This window comes from Cydia splendana, chromosome 4, assembly GCF_910591565.1.
Source record: "Cydia splendana chromosome 4, ilCydSple1.2, whole genome shotgun sequence".
NCBI lineage: Eukaryota > Metazoa > Arthropoda > Insecta > Lepidoptera > Tortricidae > Cydia > Cydia splendana.
In genome coordinates, this window is record NC_085963.1 from 3837429 (window position 1) to 3859574 (window position 22146).

Here is a 22146-nt window from a genome sequence, read left to right on the forward strand (position 1 = left end):
AATCAAAGTTTTCCGCAAACAAAACCCCAGACTGTATGTATTATAGAAGCAACTCCTCTACTGACAGCGAGACAGTAGCTAATTATTTTAATGATTATTTCCATTCAGTTTTTGTTAAAGGTACCGTGCACCCAGTCTCTCCTAATTCTTACACAAACAATAGTCCGGTAGATATCTCTTCGATTAACATAAATAAAACACTTGTCCTTAAACATCTCCAACAGGTTAATACAAATAAGGGAGCGGGTCTCGACCGTATTCATCCTATTTTAATCTCTCGCTGTAGTAAGGAATTGGCTACTCCTCTCACTATTATTTTCCGTAAATCGTTATCCGAGGGTTGTTTCCCTTCTGTTTGGAAAACGGCTTTAATAACACCAATACACAAAAGCGGAGATAAACATGATGTGACACAATACAGACCCATATCTAAATTATGCATATTTGGCAAAATTCTTGAAAAAATAGTGACCTCCGAATTGGCAAGTTGTATCATTCGTATAATTTCTCCTGACCAACACGGTTTTCTTCGTGGCCGTAGTGTCGACACGAATCTCATTACCTTCACAGATTTTATTCTGAACGCTATTGACAACGGTCATCAGGTTGACGCCGTGTATACCGATTTCTCAAAAGCTTTTGATAAAATTAACCATACTATGTTATTACACAAATTATACGAACTCGGTATACACGGCGATCTCTACAGGTGGATTGAATCCTATATCCAAAACCGATGCCAGGCGGTATCACTGAGGGGCTATACTTCCAGATACTTAACCATCGATTCAGGGGTCCCTCAAGGCTCTCATTTAGGACCGCTGTTATTTATCCTATATGTTAACGACATGGGTTCATCGTTTTCTAGTTCTAAACATCTAGTCTATGCAGACGACACAAAAATTTACAAAATCATAGAAACAAAGAACGACTGCCTGGACATGCAACGTGATCTTGATAGCTTTGCCACATATTGCGGTTATAACCAATTACTTCTAAACCCTGACAAATGCAACTGTATTACTTTCACTCGTAAACGTAGTCCGCTTCTTTTCAATTATAATTTTTCAGGAAAGGTCATAAATAGAGTCACAAAGATTCGAGATCTTGGCATTATTTTAGATTCTAAGCTCAATTTCATTTCACACATAGACCACATCACCACGAAGGCCTACAAGAAATTGGGTCTGATACTTAGACTATCTCACCCATTTAAAGATCCAAACACCTTAAAAGTATTATACTCCTCTTATGTTCGCAGCATTTTAGAATTCGGTAGCGTTGTCTGGACCCCTCAATATACCGTTCATATAAAAAGAATTGAAAAAATTCAAAACAAGTTATTAAAGTCGCTCCACTTCCGCCACGGTTTAAACATGTCAGAGAATAGCACACACCGTCGTGGTCTTGGGCCACTAGAAAAAAGACGTGTATTTATAGATCAAATGTTTCTTTATAAACTCCTAAATAGCCTCATTGATTCTCCCACTCTTCTTGAAAAAATTGTTTTTAAGTTGCCGCGTCGTATTCCCACTCGTCACCCCCAAACATTCCATATCAGCTTTTGTAGTTCTAATTTCGCCAAAAATACTTTCTTTAGACGAGCCTGTCAAAATTATAATGTTAACTTCATAAATCTAGATATCTTCTCATTGTCTTTCGGTAAATATAGTAGTGGTCTGCGGAGCCAAATATTTCCATAACAGTTTAATGTTATTACATACTTAGTTTAAAAAAAAAAAGAAAAAAAAAAGTCATAGTTTTACAGTCTTATGAAATGTATGTACTTACGTCTGTAAGCATGATCGATACTTGGTACTTTATGAGTTGTGTATCCAATTGTTACTTCTGTGCATCTTCCTACTTATAGGCAGAACCGAACTAGCCCTGTTTCTACTTATTATCAATATCATTATTTTATATTTAATGGAACTATAGGTCTTTATTGTATATCTGCAAGCTTAAACATATTTGTATGCGACTGTTTGTTTCCTAAATAAATTAAAAAAAAAAAAAAAAAAAAAAAATCATGCCACACGCTATAGATGTACGTTTCACTTCTATTACTTCTTTGTTTTGTGGTCTGACCGTAACTCACCATGTAAGCGGAGTGGTGCAACGAATTGCCAACGTTGACCGATTTATCGAGAGCTGCGACTATAGCACCACACTCTCGTAGTTGCGTGTCGAGTAGCGCGAGACTGTTGGTCGCGGCGGTCAGGGCGTCTTGCATAGAACCTGGGAAAGGTGACATACAAAACATAATTTATCTTAATTGTTATATTAAATGCTATATTTTATAGTTCGAATGTTTAGATTTTTGTTGCTGGATTACGTCAAAACTGCTAAATGTATTTGGGTGTTATTTGGCACACAGATAATTTATAATTTTTAATGGCCAAAGGATACTTTTTATATGATGAACAGTTTAGTACGAAATTGTGGGCAGGGGCTAATAATAAATCATTTAGCTGCATTTATTTACTAAGGCCCACTTGCACCATTCCACTAACCCGGGGTTAACTAGATAAACCTAGAGTTACCATGGTTACCAGTATATTTGACACTGGGTTAACAGTTTAACCGCATAACCCCGGGTTAGTGGGATGGTGCAAGTGGGCCTTATTGATATAATATAAGACATTCCACAATAAAGGAAAACCTTTTATGCGCATCTGAACATGTGGTTTACTAACCTAAGGGTTTGCATTCATCCTCCATATCCTCGGTGGCCTCTTTAGCCGTGTCAGGCGACGCCCCCGCCCAGAGATAGTGCCCCGAATACGCTATATGCTCGTTGAGAGCTGTTATCCATGACTGAAACAAAAATTAAGAAAGTTAGGTATACCTATTATAGGAAAGACCTGGCCCCAATTTCACCACGGTGACAGGTGCGACAAATTGTAAAATCACTGTTGCTGACGTCACAGGCATCCATGGGCTACGGTTACCACTTACCATCGGGCGGGCCGTATTCCTGTTTGCCACCATCATTGTATTATTTAAAAAAACTTTATTATATCGGAAAAAAACAGATATTTCTTTTGTGAAGTTTCTGACAATTGTCAAGATTTAGAAGAATTGTAGGTAATTCTTGACAGGTAATGAGTTATATGTCGGAATTTCGTGACAATTGTAGTGTTTCTTGTGACAATTGTCATAAACTTAGCAAGAGAAATATCTGTTTTTTTCCGATATAATAAAGTTTTTTTTAATAAAACAATGATGGTGGCAAACAGGAATACGGCCCGCCCGATGGTAAGCGGTAACCGTAGCCCATGGATGCCTGTGACGTCAGCAACAGTGATGTTTTACAATTGTCGCACCTGTCACCGTGGTGAAATTGGAGCCTGAAAGTCCTGACATCAAGATATTCAATTTAACCTCCTAAGGCCCAGTCATACAAATGAAAAACCCAAAATTTGCCACTGAAATTTGAACCTATAGTGCAGGGAATAGAGTTGAATTTTAATTGCTAGAAAATTTAACAAAGATAAGAAATGCAACTGTTCCAATTGAATATGGTTTAAATTTCACCGAACTGAAGAGATAATATAGGTAGGCCCTTGGGCTTTAGGAGTATATAAGTAAAGAGATTCTCATTTCGTCAGGATCTTTTATAAAATATAAGTTCGCCTATTTTTTAACACTGCTGGAAAATTGGATGGATTGGGGATGGGTGAAAGGATTGTACTTCACAAGTTTCATTTTCATCAAGGCTCTGACGATGAAAATCGAAGGAACTCTTCTGCAACTATAACACCTAAAAAGGTGTTTATTTTTAAAAGAAACGTGCGTTTGGTGAAGTGAAGCCGCGGATGAAAGCCACAAAATGACGGCACATTATGTTGGGAAGTCGGTTCTTTTATTTTAATGTTAAAGTTGTTCCACCTGTCTGGTGCGCCAGGGCTGTGTGGCGCGCGCCCCGAACTCATATGGGAAAGCTTACCGGAGGGTCCGCTAGATGTCGCTGTACCGCACGCCGCGATTCCCACATCGCGCTAGCGATGTGTCGACGTAGAATCCATAAGTAGTTTTAGTTTTCATAGCATTGTTTTCATATGTTTTTTTTTGTGCTCACTCAAAAACACTCAAAAACAATGAAAATGAGTTACTTTCTGTGGATTTCGCTATTAATAGTAACTTTATTTTAATTGATCTTGAGTCTAGGTAGCGGTAGGAAAAGTGTCTAGACTTGGGCACAGGCCTCGGCAGGCGTAGCTCACTCCGCGATTTTGTCGCGTCGCAACGAGTAGCTATAAGTGCATCCGTCCCACACCAATTTTGGTGGCTAGCCATAGGCCGCGCGTGGCGCTTGCGCCACCTAGCGGTCATATCTGTCCTAATCGTATCAGACGCGTTTTGTTAAAACGTGAATCTTCTGTACCTAGTACTATTATTTATTCTGTTGCCTCGGTAGTTTAGCCGAACTGACCTGCCTGGTGGCGGCGACGTCCTGGTTGGGCAGCTGCGGCACGGCGAGGCGGTGCTGGTCGCCGTCGCTGAAGGCGGGCAGCAGCAGCGCGGGCTCGGCGGCGGGCGCGCTCACGGTGGCGCCGTCCAGGTACTTGCGCGCGCGCCACCGCCCCGTGTCCCGCGCCGCCTCCGCGCGCGACCCGTAGTACAGCAGCACGCCGCGTTGGAGCACCGCCTTACAAAGAAAGTAGGTAGAAAATGTCGTCGGCCTATCATAATATCCGCCAGATCATGAAATTCCTATACTGAAAATCGTAATTCAAGACCAAAAAAAATAAGACAATGTTGCCACTTTTTACTAGCGCGTCTTGTATTTATGCAAAAATAAGTAAATAAAAGTACTTTTTTAAATCGTAGGAGTAAAATTACCAATAAATAAATTATCTTAGCGTGTTTAATTATAAAAAGGATTTTACTATTTTACAAACAAATTATTGCAGTGGCAATTGGCATTGTCTTACCTAATAGTAGCATTGTCTTACTTTTTTTGGTCTTGAATTATGATTTTCAGTTTAGGAGTAACTCGATCTAATCCCGTGCTGTGTGCTCCGCGTAGCTAAATTCTCAGTCGCATTTTTAGGGTTCCGTACCTCAAAAGGAAAAAACGGGACCCTTATAAGATCACTCGTGCGTCTGTCTGTCCGTCTGTCACAGCCTATTTGCTCCGAAACTACTGGACCAATTAAGTTGAAATTTGGTACACATATGTAAGTCTGTGACCCAAAGACGGACATGTAACGTAAACAAATGAATTTTTAACATAGGGGCTACTTTTGGGGGGTAAATAAGAAAATTAAAAAACAAAGTTTAGCAAACTATATCGTGTTATATATCAAACGAAAGGGCTCATTGTGAGAATCTCAAGTATATTTTTTTTATAATTTTAGGATAAATAGTTTAGAAGTTATTCAAGAAAGTAGACAAAAAATGACCATTCCCCCCTTCCCCTCTATCTCCGAAACTACTGGGTCTAAAATTTAAAAAAAAATACACAAAATAGTTCTTTACCGAAAGATGACAGGAAAACCTATTAGAAATCTACAGTCAAGTGTGAGACGGATTTAGGAACAAAAATGCGTTTAGGTAATTTTAGGGACGCAGCAGCAATGGTTTAAGTGAAAAGTGGTGTAGACAGCTATTGCGAAGGCCCTAGGCCGATATCTGCATAAGGCCGAAGGTCTGAAGCGTCCCGAAGAAGTGTGCCTTTAGGTTCAAGCGTGAGTCCGATTGAAGACAAAAAATGTCGACTAGGCTGTATCTGGCACACAGCCACAATGGTACTTGTACTGTTGATTGATTAGGTACTTGTACTGTTGTTTTAGCATTTAACATCTGGGAGACCGAGCTTTGCTCGGAAAACATAAAAACTCAAAGATGCACGTTTTCCCGGAGATAAGACCTAGCTAGATCGATTTTTCGCCCCCGAAAACTCCCATATAGCAAATATAATCGAAATCGTTAGAGCCGTTTCCGAGATACCGAAATATAAATATAAATAAATATATAAAATAAATAAAGAAATAAATATTGGGGACATCTTACACAGATCGACCTAACTCCAAACTAAGCATAGCTTGTACTATGGGTACTAGGCGACGATATAAACATACAAATATAGATAAATACATACTTATACATATACATAGAAAACAGCCATGACTCAGGAACAAATAAATATCTGTGTTCATTACACAAATAAATGCCCTTACCGGGATTCGAACCCAGGACCATGCACAGAATTGCTCGTTTAAAAATATAAGATATGTTTATCTCTTTTCGACCTTCGCAAAAAAAATTGCTATAAATTGTGTGATGTACGGAACCCTTGAAACGCGAGTACGACTCGCACTTGACCAGTTTTTTTATATTTTAACCAATCGTTAATTTTCATAACTGACGGGAGATTGCGCAGGATCGAGACCACTGGCGTTTACTCGTCTCGGATGCTCGGAAGACTCGTTTTGGATTGCTGCGCCATTAAGTAAATAAGTAAGTTAATTTTCAGTGTAGGTACTAAGTTCTATAACACCGTTAAGTTTTAGTTGCTTTTTCCCCAAAATGTAATGTTTTCACGATAGTCACACTAAGTCAATTTGTAGATAGATTAGGTTCGTCAGGTAGTTTCGGATGCCTGAATGAACCGCAAAGAAATAGAAGCAAAGCAAGCGCAGAACATTTAAGTGGTATACAGTACAAAATAATAGTAAACATAACTTACCCAAACCGGTCTCCAACCGAGAAACCGCGACCTCTTGAGCAAGGGACCTTCGAATCGCGCCGCCGTCCGCTGTAACCTCTGCACTGGCCTCACACTGAGAACGTCACGCATTTCCTGATCTTTCGCCATGTCTATCGCTAGTTGACCTGGGCAACAAATTAAATAAATAAGTATAAATCATTATGGACCATCATTACACATCGGTAACTCGTGGCATTTAGGTAGCACTTAAAAGATTAGTTTAATTAATTCCTTTTTTTAGTGGTTTCTTTTTCTCGACTCGTGTAGGAAGAACATTGTCACATCACTAGTCTAAGTGCCACGAGTTACCGATGTGTGCTCATCACTAATCTTTTAAGTGCTACCTAAATGCCACGAGTTACCGATGTGTAACTATCATATACAGATCACCTTGCTCCAAACCAGTGGGGCGAAACTGATCCCTTTGGGCATTCTCGGCTCCGTTCGGCTCAACATTGCTCCTAGCAATTATTAGGGTGGACATAACTTGACGTCCCTTCGCGTGCACGACCACAGATAAGATAATGACTTGAATTTTGACAACCCTAAATAGCCGAGAGGGATCGTGCCATACATTAAAAGATACAGCATGATTCGTCCCTGACTCACTGTCAAACTTCGGTTTTGTAGGAAGTTTCTTTTCTGTACGGTAGTACTAGAGTCGGACCAAGGATAGTCTGCAGCGGATTTGATAGCCCACGCAGTGTAAGTGTTATTTATACGTCATAATTTCATAGAAGTTTGACGTTTAAAATAACACGTGCACTGCGTGGGCTATCAAATCCGCTGCAGACTTTTCTTGGTCTGACTCTATTACTTATTCTGTCCAAGCAAAACTTGGTCAATAGGGTACTAAGCGCTTTAGTTGTCAAGCGAAGCAGCTCCCATGAGCTGTGACAACGCGATGAAGATGAAGTATTTTCGTGCTCCTAAAAACTTACCACTATTATTTTTTAGAGTAGTATCCACTCCATTCTGGAGCAGTAACACGGCGAGACGTGCGTGTCCGCGGTAAGCTGCGCAGTGCAGGCACGTGTTGCCTTGTGCGTCCACGCAGTTGATGTTAGGTGACAACGCGATGAAGATGAAGTATTTTCGTGCTCCTAAAAACTTACCACTATTATTTTTTAGAGTAGTATCCACTCCATTCTGGAGCAGTAACACGGCGAGACGTGCGTGTCCGCGGTAAGCTGCGCAGTGCAGGCACGTGTTGCCTTGTGCGTCCACGCAGTTGATGTTAGGTGACAACGCGATGAAGATGAAGTATTTTCGTGCTCCTAAAAACTTACCACTATTATTTTTTAGAGTAGTATCCACCCCATTTTGGAGCAGTAGTACGGCGAGACGCGCGTGTCCGCGGTAAGCTGCGCAGTGCAGGCACGTGTTGCCTTGTGCGTCCACGCAGTTGATGTTAGGTGGGTTGGAACTGCTTAGCTGCAAGAAATTGTTATTTTAAAATTTATGTTGTCTCGTAGGGTTTCGTACCCAAAGGGTCCGTCTGTCTGTCACCAGGCTGTATCTCATGAATCGTGATAGCTAGTTGAAATTTTCACAGATGATGTATACCTATTAGGCTGTTGGTTTTTAGGGTTCCGTACCCAAAGGGTAAAAACGGGACTATTACTAAGACTTCACTGTCCGTCCGTCTGTCTGTCACCAGGCTGTATCTCATGAACCGTGATAGCTAGACAGTTGAAATTTTCACAGATGATGTATTTCTGTTGCTGATATAACAACAAATAGGTACTAAAAACAGAATATAATAAATATTTGAGTCGGGCTCCCATACAATAAACGTGATTTTTTTGCCTTTTCTTGCGTACGGAACTAACGGAACCCTTCGTGCGCGAGTCCGACTCGCACTTGGCCGGTTTTATTTTTTCCATGTAAGGTGGTGGAAAGGGAGGCTTAACAAGTTAACACACACTACATCCACTACCTAGAAATTGTATTGATTAATTCGCTTATTAATTTTTATATGTGAAACAGTAGATCAGCAGTTTCCTCTCTCGCTCATGCCGCTCAGACCAGCTGAGACAACATGACTTAGAACTTATAAGCACAAAGGAGAAGCTTAATAGTCTCTTACCAGTGCCTTTATATCCTATCTGTCCTGCTTTTGCAGCATTGAGCAGTTTTCTCTCTCGCTCATGCAGCTCAGATCGCTTGGACGTCTCTCTAAAAATATCTGAACGTCTCTACATACAAATATCAGATGAAAAGTTAAAAATATATCTTACCAGCACCTGTATGTCCTCTATCTGTCCCGCTTTCGCAAAGCTCAGCAGTTTTCTCTCTCGGTCATGCCGCTCAGAGCGCTGAGCCGCTTCTAAAAGTCTCTGAATGTCTCTACTTACAAATATCACATGAAAAGTTAAAAATATGTCTTACCAACGCCTGTATGTCCTCTATCTGTCCCGCTTTCGCAGCGTTCAGAAGCTTTCTCTCTCGCTCATGCCGCTCAGAGCGCTGGGCCGCCTCTAAAAGCCTCTGAACGTCTCTCGTCTTGCAGACGTCACAGGCCGTACGTCCCTCGCCGTTCATGACGTTCACGTCCGCTTTGTGTTTTAGGAGAAGGATCACTAGTTCCTGAAAAGAAGACAGATATTTAAGTATTCATTATATTTGCCACTATTCATGAGAAAGATGGGATACTGGACAACAGTGTCTTTGATTTGATCAACTATTTTTTGTTGTTATTTTGCCCCTGGTTGACAGTTTGTTAGGAAAAAATTAAACAATACTATGTGTAACATAATCATAATCGTTTATTGCAACCATGTTAGGTATTACAAGATGTTCTTTTATTATACCTACTATGCAGATGGTCAATAATGGAATGAGCGGGTTCTATTAACTGAAAACCATGGTTGTAAAGAGTGACCTAAGAGACAATGTACAAAAAAAAGTGGATGTGATCACCTAAAGTAAGTTTCATGGCGCCAGCATGAACACTTACTCATAACAATACAAAATACTAATTAGAACCAGGGGCCTTACCATGATGTCCTTATTGCGATTCTGTTTAGGAGTTTAGGACCTAAACTGAATTGCTAAAGGACGGAGCTATATAAGTCGCATTTGATATTTATATATATTAATATAGATATATTAATATCATTTGATATTTATATATATTAATATAGATATATTAATATCATTTGATATTTACCAGCCGGTTTTCGGTGAAGGAAAACATCGTGAGGAAACCGGACTAATCCCAATAAGGCCTAGTTTCCCTTCTGGGTTGGAAGGTCAGATGGCAATCGCTTTCGTATAAACTAGTGCCTACGTCAATTCTTGGGATTAGTTGTCAAGCGGACCCCAGGCTCCCAAGAGCCGTGGCAAATTGCCGGGATAACGCGAGGAAGAAGAAGGAGCTATATAAGTCGCATAACTCCGTCCTTAGCAGTCGTCTAGCGAGGAAATCTCGGTCTGTGACGACTTGGCTCGCCCAAAATATCGAACGCTCATTTTGAATAACGTGAACTCTTTCAATCTTGTTATAAACTCCTGTAGAAACCAGGAGCGTGGCATACAGAGGATTCGTTCCCCATCTGCATGCCTATTTTAAGATGATGGCAATTCTCGCAGGTAAGCCAATAAGTTTTGGGTTTTCTACTGAGCCTTAAAGGGCTTCACTATTGGTAGACACTCCAATACTTTCTTCATCACCATCATCATCATTCATCATTCTAGCCTTCAGTCGCCCACTGCTGAGCATAGCACTGCTCAGCAGTACTTTCTTGGGAAGAATCCACATGTTGTTACCAACATCAATTACTTTAGGTACCTCGTTCCCTATGAAAGAAGCCTTGTGCAGCGCGGTGTCGCCCGCCTCGTTCACGTCATCCACGTCCGCGCCTGCTTCCAGCAACGCCTCTACCACTTCCACGTGCGCGAAATATGACGCCAATATGAGCGGCGTCCATCCTAGGTTGCTTTTTGTTTTGCCTGAAAAAAAAGAAAGTTCGAGACTCATGCGAGAGGCAAGCGGAGAGGCGCCCGCGTGTGATTATAATGGTTAGTATGGAAGATATACTCGAGAACAAAGAAACGGAATCACGGACACATACCATGCATAGTCCACACTGTTGACTGACAGTTTTAAACCTTACTACACAGACATAAGGTTCACAATAAGCAATTTTTGAGTGTTGCTGTTCAAACAAACACAATGACTCATCAAGCTGAGGTTGTTCTAAGAAACAAGTAATGTTATCCATATACATTGTAAGAAAACACATGTATATAGAGTAAATCGTCAATTACTGGCCACCGGTTAAAAACTGACCACCTATACTAAAAATGAATTCTATTCGCCTATAAACAGAATTCATTTTAGTATAAGGCAATAACTGGCCGCCCTTCTATAACTAGCCACGTTAAAATGAATTATGTTACTAGTGGCCAGTAATTGACAAATTGCCCTAGTATGTTATCATTAAAAAGGTGTAAATTATTATTCTTAAGTGAAGTCAAAAGATATATATTTTATTGCATTGTTGTGACCCTTTTGAGTGCCACGTCAACCAAGCAGTGATCTATTGAGAAGGCCCATTAAAGTTCATTACTAATGTCCAAACTTAATCATAATCATAATCATTTATTTGCACATTTATAGGGTCTATAAACTAATACTAAACTAGTACTATAAATTAATTTGATCTTAGTTTGAAATAATTTGCAAAGCATATATCACATGTATTTTATAAGATCAAAATCTTTTAGAGCGCTAACTTCTTAACCCATTTACTGCCACAGTTAACCTCGTTTTTTAAGCATTAATTAGAAAAATGGTAAACAATCTTGACGTGTGATTTTATTGAAATACGGTTTTTAAATAGCCAACATAGGTTAAAGTAGGTTTATTTATACCTATCAATCAATTATATTGAACCTGCTGTCACAGTGAAAAGGTTAAGAAGGCTTGTGGATCTTGATCACGGAAACATATGAGTGAAGTTGGAATAGGCTACAATATAGATATGTGAATACTTTTTCATGCAATTTGAACGTTCTGGTTTTGACATTAAGGTTAATATTTAATCAGAAATAATTATGTATAAGAATTACAGGTAAAAATGGTCTTGTTTCTTATTACTCTATCCTATTAATCCTATAGTCACATTTATAGACGGGTCTATGGCATATTTATTTTATGTTTTTATTTACTGATATTTCAACACAGTTAATATGTGTTCAAATAGCGTAAGTTTTAAATATTATAATATAATATAATAGTTCTAATAAATACAAGCAAAGTTGTTTTCTAAGTTATAGTAATAGTTAATAGTAATAGCCTTTATTTCATGCGTTTTTTCTGTGTTATATATAATTTTAGAAATCTAAGCATATTACCAGGGCCATCTTAAACTATGCTGGGGCCCCTGGGCACGTAAGAATTTGGGGCCCTTTTGTAAAGTAAAGAACATTATTAATGAACTAACATTCTTCTACTATGAACTCCTATTTATTATGGGTAATAATATATACTGTTACTGTCTGTTCTTCGGGGCCCCCTGAGGATGGGGGCCCTGTTTTTCTACAAATTTAAAATAGGCATGAATAACTCATTTGCAAGCAATCAAAATATCAAAAATCATACAAAAATTCATGCATGACTACTTTTATCAAGTCCAAAAAAAAAATCATTACATACTTTCCCACCAAAACCATTCCCTACCTCTCATTCAATCTTAACCAATCCAGAGAAGGTAACTCCCGAACAACACAACCGCTTACGGCGCTTACCATAAACTCAAACATTATTGTTTTGCTAAAATGCATGTCACAAAACTTACCTTTGCAATTTATATCCAAGGTCAGTTTCCCCTCCTTTCTCGCTTCCAGCAATGCCTTGACTATCTTCAGCTCACCATGTCTCGCAGAATACAGCAGAGACTCCTCCACTTCCAATTTAGGGTCACTATTATCTGAAGTAGCCATGGTAGATGTTTTCTATGGTGACGCAAATACGCGTTTATTTAGTAAACAAGGAGTACGCCATCGATCTTAGCCTGTTGAACAACTCTGGCCTTTCAACTCAAATTAATTATTAACGCCGCGTTAAGTCTCAAGTGCCGTGTGGAGATTTATTTATACTTCGATTAGCAATAACGTCGCAGTGCGATCGCCCGTCCTTAAATTTATTTGACAGTTAACTGACAGATTTGAAATTTTCGCGTTTTGTTATGCAAACTGCAGTTCTATGCTGCAGTGCTTGTGTCGGAAGCCGGTGTTGCTCGAAGCTGCAGTGCGCAAATTTATAGTGAATTAAGACTATAAGCTGGCAACTCGCCTGACCCTATTTTCGCAAAATTAAATAATGGTTTTAGCTTCTATCTCTACGTCTAGCGGTGCTAGAGAAAGAGACAATATGAATATTTGGGCCAAAAACACTGCGATCATATATAACCATGGATACCGCCTTTAGGAACATTACCGTTCAAATTCTCGGGCCAAATTAGCACACATACACAATAACGCCTACATTCAAATAAGACAACGCGTTTACAGAGCCTGTAATCAAAGCTCGTAAACAAAATAAGAGTCATCTTTATTACACTAATGGTACATAGCTAAGTGTAGATGAAATGCATATAATGTCAATAACTACCAATCAGCGACATTAATCCGCTAATAACCTTCTTGCTGTACGTACTGGCCGCTGAGAGTTCGCGGTTCATATTTGATTAGAATATGACTTGGATAGGGATAGGTTAATGCCATACAGTGAAGAACCAGTCAAATAATTCACGTATAATAATTTAATGCAGATTAAAAGATAACTAGTTAAAATGTTGTTATGACATGACAGACTAACTCAACATAAGTAAATATATCATTGTTGTATAAATGTATTCCGCTATAATAAGTATTTTGTATATTTCTGTCTGTCCGTTTTTCTAAGATCAAGTACGCCATAGTAAATGTATGGCGAACTTGATCTTAGAAATCGGACTGGCTATACAGTCTGCAAAATTTACACGGGTACACGAATCGGGTCAAAAATATTTGAACAGGCGGAGTCACAATAAATCCCCACTTTCAGTTCAGAATATTTTATATGTATATAGCCGGTCAAGCAAGTTTGTCAGTAGAAAAAGGTGCAAAATTAAAATTTTGTATAGGACCACAGCCGTTCGCGCGCTTACATTTTCTAAATTTGCCGCTCTTATAATATTTTAAACTTTCGCGTTTTGAACACATATTAACTCACATTATACGAAACGAAACTGATTTACGTCGGTAAATCAAGGTAATTGAATATAATTCGCGTTAGACCCGTCTATATAATGTGAGTTAATATGTTTGCCGCTCTTTCCTACTGACGGAAATGGCTTGAGAGAGAACCTACATATATGTGACAGTAGAGGGTGGATTCAAATGATCAACATTTTCAGATAATGTGTGTATTTGTTAAATTAATTCAGTGAAAGCATGATAGGAAAAATGTATCTACATATAGGAAACCGGGTATGATTATCTCACGGGTTATATCTCATGAATAGAACATATTCTAGATATCTTGCCAGACATCCACTCAATTTCATGTCTCTCTAATTGGACAGCATTTTTCCATAGTTATCTGCGAATAGCATCTTGTGGGAATCTGAATGGAAAGTAATGTAAAATGACAATACCAAATTTGATTATTAATTTGAAATAACTAGGTAGTTTTTTTATAGCTCCATCTCATGAAATAAAAAAGGAAAATACAAATCTGTAAGAAGGAATTTATTACTACATTTATAATTATATAGAAAATACCTAAACCAAACACAAGTTAATAAAATAGTCTACTTCATTTAGCATAACACCATCCCTATTATCCTCGCAATTTAAAAAGTCGTATGTTGTTATGAAAGTCGTATACAGTTGTTACGTTTTAGCTTAGCACGGTAGTATTGAAAACAAATCGTCATGTTTTTTCCAAATTCTACTGAAGTTATCTGTTTACTACAAGTGAAAAGTGATTCCACTGTCCTGGGTATGAACTAAAATAATTTCTGCATCACTTCACGACACATGAATATATTTTTAATTACAAAAAAACGTTGTTTTTATAAATCAATTTAGCCATTTGTCACTGACTGTCATCTCGGTGGTACTGAGATTGCCAATCGAGCAGTTTGTAAGTACCGCCTATCGCGGGGTAGTTTGCGTTGGGTCATAATTGAGCGGACAGAATACTTCCATGTATAGCATTTCGCTGCAAAAACAGGTCAAGGTCATGTCAGTGAAAAATAAAAGTGGTAACACACTAAAAGATATCTCTTTCTCGCTCTTACTTATGGGTGCGATGCACCAAGGTCGCGGTGCGGTGCGATAGTGCGTTGCGGCCTTAAAGATGACAGTTTGAAATTCATTGTTTTTTTTTTTGCAATTGCAATACCTAAAAGTTCAAGTTATGACTTATCATACCTGTCAACTTTGTTTTGGTATTCAAAAATATTGAAAAGAAAATCCTTTTTTATCTTTTTACGTAGCATATTTTGGCCTATATAATGAGTGAAAACTTTCAAAATTGTTGTCGAATATGTCTTGATGTAGATTCAGAGCACGTATCCATTCTTCAAGATCCTATTATCCATCTCCACGTGAAGTCTTGCCTTGCAATGACTATTTCGGCAATAGATACGCTTCCAAAAGAAATTTGTGGTTCCTGTGTCTCACAATTAAGTGAATTCTACAATTTCCAACTGAATGCACGCTGCTCACAAGACTGGTTGGAATCTTCTGCTGAAGAACAGTCAAAAAAATCGACGGAGACCAAGACGCCTATTCAGCCACTACCTGACTCTGAATACAACTCGGATTCGCTCCTAGAGTTTTTAAATAATACTGCTAACATAGAGGAGTACTTACACAACTTAGGAAAGGAAGATATACCATCTATAGTGAATATGTTGGATAGGAATAATGAAAATTCAATGGATGGAGTCAGTAAAATATTACATGCTAAATCGATGAAAAACACTAGTCCAAAAAAGAAAGATAAGATTAAAACTGGCTTAAGCATGGAGGTAGATGTATTAGACTCTGATATAGAAATAGTACAGGAAATTCTAATGAAGGAAACTCCAAAGAAAATTGAAACAAAGATAGAAGGAAATGTATGCTTTGCTTGTAGAATGAAGTTTGATACAATTCAAAAGCTATCCCAACACATAAGTATTTGTGATAACGCCATTAGAACTTGCCTTGAATGTGGTCTTCTCTGTGATTCTAGAAGGAAAATGCTGCAGCATAGAATGACCCACAATACATTAATGCCACTGACATGTGCTTGCGGAAAACAGTTCCAAAGTGAAGAATTGCTAACGGACCATTTCCGTGTGTGTCATATTGATTACATGGCATTGCTCGGTTGTAATTTTCGGTGTAAGCAATGTGGCGAGTGTTTTAAGGAGAGGTTTCAGTTGTACCGTCATGCGAGGGCTCATATTATAAAGGCTCAGGAAAGGGCTTGTGATATTTGTGGGCACAGTTTTGTTGGGGATGATGCTCTATCAAAACATAAGCTGGAAGAACATAATAAAAGTGATAAAACTCTGTACAGGTATTATTTTTTCTTGAATTATTTTACCATTTATAATTGACATTAGGGCATCCCACAGAAAGGTCTACTTTGTCTGGGATGTGTGACGCGTATGGAAGCTACCTTCATAACCAGCAGATATCTATATTATATATCATCACTACACCTTATAAAACAAAGTCCCCTGCTGCATCTGTCTGTTTTGTGTGTTTGTATGTTTGCCATAAACTCTAAAACTACTGACGGATTTTCATGCGATTTTCACCTATTAATAGAGTGATTCTTGAGGAAGGTTTAGGTGTATAATTTGTTAAGGTTTACCCATGTGAAGCTGGGGCAGGTCGCTAGTTGAATTTAAAGCTAAGTTATCAAACATTATCTTGCTAAACATCAGTTTCTTAGATTTATCAGAAGTGTTAAATAAATAGTGTCACATATTCAACAGTTTTCTAGATGCCCCTTATTATATTTAACATTTCATATCATAATGTAATAACTTTCAAATTCTCCATCTATATTTTGTTTTTTTTTATTTGTTTTTAGATGCAAAGTCTGTGGAATAACCTCATCAAACCGTAAAGAGATCTACACACACATATTAGGCCACACAGCCAAATTAGAACCCACCCGTCACCTGTGTGAATCCTGTGGCCGCAGCTTCAGCACTCACACATCTTTAGCCCGACATGCTATTCTGCATAAAAATACTTACAGTTGCACTTTGTGTGAGGAGACATTTACATGTGTGCGTTTGAGGGACGAGCATGTATTACAGCATAGGGAAATGACAATGTGTGAGAGATGTGGACAAAATGTTTATTGCTGTGAGTTGGAGAAGCATTTATGCTTTTGATTCTTTTTTGACAGATCTATGCCACCTTGGTTTACACAAATTTATCTTAGTTTAGAAACCCATCTGGAGATGGTCCATGCATGTTTCTCAAATTGTCTCAATGCATCTGGACAGTTTCACTTGTGATGCAAGTACCTTTTAAGTCAAGCTATGAAATAAGTGAAATGTTTATGAATAATGACTACTGTTTAAAAATAAAACAAATTGAAATACCTAAAACAATATTTAATTGTTTAAATTCAATCATAAACCAATAATTACCTATTAAAATTATCTATAACGCCTAATGAAATATACACATCTATAAAAACGTTAACTATACTGTGAATTTAGGTTTTTATTACCATATAGCTATCATCTAATAGGGTAACTAAACTTATATGCTATTAGAAACACTTATAGAGGTGTTATAGGTGATTATTGCTAGCATATTAAAGGTGTCAACATTTTATATTAATAGTGACCTTTCTGTCTTTAGTTTGTAAATCCACAGGCTTGTGTGCCAAAGAGTTAAATAGAAAGCTATTTTTTATAGAGTCAGATATATCCAGAAGCTCCATTAGGGTCTCCCCAGATATATCGACGAGAAATCGGGAAAAGCCGTTAGGAAAAACCGTTATGTCTGCGCAATAAGAGCGAAAAAGCCATCGATGCGTCGGCAGGCGTCGGCCGATGCGAGCCAAGCCGAACGACGACTTTTTCGCTCTTATTGCGCAGACATAAAGCTTTTGCCGATTCCGCGTTGACATATCTGGGGAGACCCTTAGCAGAGAAAAACGGCAGTAACGTCCTGCGGACAGGAAAAACAACTTTAGTCCAAAACCGTAAGGTTGGAACTCATTCAACAAGCAGAACCACCCTCTGTGGGCAGAGTTGAATTCAACAGAAGCAGAACCACCCTCTGTGGCCAAAGTTGAAGAAGTCTGTGAAAATGATCCTTATCCTGTACGGCATAAGGTTGTTAAAGTCAATCAGTGTCTTCATGAAGGATGGTATGCAGACGATGCGATTGTTTTGCCGTATGCCTGTAAAAGAGAATAGCTTAAGATATAGCTGAACCTCTGTAGATAGTCGCATACAGCATTGCATTCACAACCACCGAGGCAGAGTACATGTCCCAGATTTAATTTTATTGCGAAGATGCCTGCCTGGTATCAAATACAGATGTTTCCAAAATTGGGAAATTCCTACGCGAGAAAATTCCGGAAACTTCTCATAATTATGTATGCAAATTGAAACTTCCCGTTTCAAAAATTTTAACTTTCCGTAACGCACATCAGTAGGAATAGGATCTATAGAAATAAATATATATGATAAGAACAAATTATGAGACATATGGATATGGAATTCATAGATTTTACAACAAATAGTTAGGTAATTAGGTATGTTCGTATTTGTTATCGTTAACCTCACTGGCGCAGTCAGTAGGATCTTCCATGCAACTTATATCGAAATAGGTAGACGTTGTTCGTGTCCTAAACACGTTCTATAGGCATGATTTCTGAATTCTTGACCGCTTCTAATACATATGTAACATGAGACATTAGTTTCGGCGGTTCCGCGGCCGGCTCCCTGACACTGCGGGGTTGCGTAATGCATATCAGCCATAATGTGATATGTAGTGTTTAGTTTTTTAAAGTTTAGTTATAAAATATATTTTTATATAATATGTATGCTAGTTTTAAGGTATTTATGTATGGGCCATTAGTTGCCTGAAATAAAGATTTTCATTCATTCATTCATTCATTCATTCATTAAAAGAGTAGGTAGTATCAGACATGAAATTGACCTGACCTTCAATGATCATTCCAGCCGCGTCTTTAGGCGCAAGTTCGGGACAGTAAAAGGCGAATCTGTGCGTAGGTGTAGGATACATTCCGGTAGCCATGGTCGCCACATACACGGATGTGGTGTGGATGTTCTTCGTCCACGCGTCCAGGCGGAGCTCTTCCGATATAGAGTCCATTAGACCTGGGGAAGTAGGTAAGTTTTTTTTATTTAAATTTAAACCTATTTAAATAAACTTGTACACATTTAACCACGACTTATGCCCTGTGAAACTAAGTTGAAAAATTCATTGGAAACTTTATAGGTTACTGGAAACAAAAGGAGTTTCCGTTTTAGACTTAGGAAAATTCTATTATCATTTTATTTACAAATTTTGCAAAGCAATGCCACATTAAATGCTTGTCTTATGATATGATACCTACCATAAATAAGTTTTTGGCACAAATTACATTTTTGGTACAAGCTTTTATCGCTGACTACTTTTCTTACGACAGACAACTAATACTCATCGAGACAATTCTATAAACCCCTAACACAATTAGGTTGCGTTGTTTCATCACAGAGTTCCTATGGCCACCTCCTGTCTCTATCATCAGATCAGTTCGACAGTACCATATTATTATATTGTCATCAGAACTACACACAGCTGCCAATTTTCATGACGCTACGATCCTTGGAAGATGGTTAAATTAGTTACCTTAGATTCCGTTACATACAGGTCGACCTAATAAAAGCTTGTTAAAAATCCTGCTTAAGCTTTCTTATTTATTTGCCATTGAAGAGGTCCGTACATTTTAAACTATATAATTATGTTTCCCGAGTGATTTGAAGAAGAAACATTCATATATACCTAGTTGTGGTTATTGCTATATTGCGCCAGCTACTCTCGCGGGTCTATTTTTTATTGATCCTACAAAATACAATGGATAATATAGAATTCAACGTTAACCTGGAGCACAGAATAAGCCCAGAGTACGACTTATACGAATGTGTACCTATGGCTTTTACGGCGCCATATCGGCACATGGCATAAGCCCTATGACGAATGTTATTTTTCCTGTATTGTTTTGATTTTTGTACAATAAAGTGTTTTACTACTACTACTGCCCTATCCGATGGCAAGTAGTTACCTACGTTTAAAACTGCTAGTATTAAGCCTATGTCTATGTTACCTCTAAGACCGAATTTGGCTGCGCAGTACGGTGCCATGTCCGCGCAAGGCATGAGTCCTGCGCTGGAGTTGATGGCTACGATGTGGCCGCGCCGTCTCTCGATCATGCTCGGCAGGAAAGCTTGGAACACCTGGCAGAAAGTTAAAGTAACCATTTGATTAAGTGATCACCATTCAAATTTCAAAGTATGTGCCATTATAGGTACCTACATGAATGCGGACCATGTCGATGAAAATTCAAATGTTAGTAACGTAACTGTACTATTAGCTGTGTCGTAGGTGAGTTCTGGTAAACGCAGATATACTTTCTTAGGTAGGTAACGTAGTGTCTCTTTGCGCCGCTGACGGTTTTACACTAGATATACTTACCCAGAAATGCGCCAACAAGTTGACTTCAACTATCTTTGCGACTGCCTCAGGCCGGAGACAAGTCAGCGGTGCAGCGGTCAGGGCACCGGCGTTACTGACAACCATTGATACCTCCGTCAGCTGCCGTCGCATTAGGGTCGCAAGCGCGAATACTTGCTCGCGAACTGTCACGTCCACCGTGTAGCCGAAGCACTGGAGGGTAAAATAGGCAAAAGTTAAATGAAGCTTAATAAAACGTTTAGCAAATAAACAATAGTAGTCTGCACCGGCTTGTGACTCATTGTGAGCAAGTGATAATTTAATACTGCCATACCTACATGTATTTGCTGACTTAGCGGTCGTAGATAGATTCTATACCTGGGTATGCTTCTGGATAAATCTAAAATCAATCGAATTGGTAATTTAACTACATATTTTAATACACGCGATAATATAAGCCTTTCTTTCTTATTATTCTCAACTGTGTTGAGAACGACACCTAATAAGGCCTAGTTTCTCCTCTGGATTGGAAGCTCAGATGGCAGTCGCTTTCGTAAAAACTAGTGCCTACGCCAATTATTGGGATTAGTTGTCAAGCCGACCCTAGGCTCCCATGAGCCATGGCAAAATGCCGGGATAACGCGAGGAAGAAGAAAGTGAAAGTGAGTTGAGAATGACACGATTTGGTTGCGCTCCGCTATCCAAAAATGTCATGTGTAGTGACTTGAATATACGCGAGTAGAACACTACGCGTTCACCCCTTCAGTCAGGTCAGCTCTTCAGGTAGGTACGGAGTTTACCTCGCCATCCTTGCTCCTTATTTCGTTGACCACAGCGTCGTTCCGCCTCGCATCCTTATCCCAGCAGACAACTGTCGCACCCAGTTCAGCGAATTGCATCGCTAGCTCTCTGCCTAGGCCATTACCTGCTCCTGTTATCTGAAAATCAATTAAGTACCTAGTACTATTACAAGTTTCAAAAACATTGACGATTTTATGCAGAGCATTAGGTTCTGAACTTTTTCCATAGGTTTACCTACCCAAAATGAGTTGAAGGAGCGGTGAAGAGTCTGAACAGTATTTTCTAAGCACTCTGAGGGACATATATAACTACTGAACTGCATTGTAGAGGGCTATGTAGCTGCTATTTAGCATTAAGCAGGTAAATTTTACGAAACATGTTTATTTTCGCATATTTCTTTATAATTGGAACTCTATGTTTTTACTACAGACCAGCCAAGTTTAGGTACTTGGGAGAAGCGGTAAAAATATTTTTTTTACCAGTTGGTCTATGTCGAAATAAGAATACTCTTTGTACATGAACGCACTGCAACTTTGGCTCTTACTGTATTGTCTACCAACCAGTACAGTTTCTCCATGCAAACTCTTCATAACCGGCGGCACCAGCACCCGAAACACCGCCATAGCACAAGTCGAGCACAACTTAACCACCAACACCAACGTATCCAACGCCCATAGAGGCGCTAAAGCCAACCTGCTACTCCCCCACCAAGGCAGGATCCAGACCTCCTGTAACGCCCTGAACTTCCTAGCCGCAGTGCCTACGCAACGCACTAGTAAATTCTTCCTTCCCATAAAGATAAAATACATCTAAACAAATACAGTGAGCATACTGAATATATGACAGTTATTTTTCTTTTCAAAAATCAACGAATACAATTGCAACCTTTTTAAACCCATGTCACTTTTGACACACAGCATAGTGTT

The 22146-nt window shown here is 38.8% G+C and overlaps 3 protein-coding genes across 3 annotated transcripts in view; 1 reads left to right on the plus strand and 2 right to left on the minus strand.

Moving 5' to 3' along the window:
• LOC134789686 (oxysterol-binding protein-related protein 1) overlaps nt 1–12910 on the minus strand; it is a 109267-nt gene extending 96357 nt beyond the window's left edge. The window contains exons 1-8 of the mRNA XM_063760287.1: nt 12520–12910; nt 10509–10669; nt 9107–9304; nt 8005–8149; nt 6695–6840; nt 4436–4651; nt 2697–2817; nt 2099–2238 (exon numbers count right to left, since the gene is read on the minus strand). Coding sequence (XP_063616357.1) covers nt 2099–2238; nt 2697–2817; nt 4436–4651; nt 6695–6840; nt 8005–8149; nt 9107–9304; nt 10509–10669; nt 12520–12664 — 1272 coding nt within the window. The 5' untranslated portion in view covers nt 12665–12910. The remainder of the gene's footprint in view (nt 1–2098; nt 2239–2696; nt 2818–4435; nt 4652–6694; nt 6841–8004; nt 8150–9106; nt 9305–10508; nt 10670–12519) is intronic.
• A 2278-nt stretch (nt 12911–15188) lies between these two features.
• Nucleotides 15189–17146, plus strand: LOC134789696 (zinc finger and SCAN domain-containing protein 10-like). The gene is made up of 2 exons (XM_063760311.1): nt 15189–16280; nt 16803–17146. Exons 1-2 carry the CDS (start codon nt 15226–15228, stop codon nt 17110–17112), a joined length of 1365 nt encoding a protein of 454 aa, XP_063616381.1. The 5' UTR covers nt 15189–15225; the 3' UTR covers nt 17113–17146.
• Nucleotides 17147–17321: 175 nt separating this feature from the next.
• Nucleotides 17322–22090, minus strand: LOC134789707 (epidermal retinol dehydrogenase 2-like). The gene is made up of 6 exons (XM_063760332.1): nt 21781–22090; nt 21220–21357; nt 20441–20632; nt 20073–20202; nt 18907–19083; nt 17322–18137 (listed from the first exon to the last, which is right to left on the minus strand). Exons 1-6 carry the CDS (start codon nt 22027–22029, stop codon nt 17992–17994), a joined length of 1032 nt encoding a protein of 343 aa, XP_063616402.1. The 5' UTR covers nt 22030–22090; the 3' UTR covers nt 17322–17991.
• Between the last annotated feature and the right edge of the window lie 56 nt (nt 22091–22146).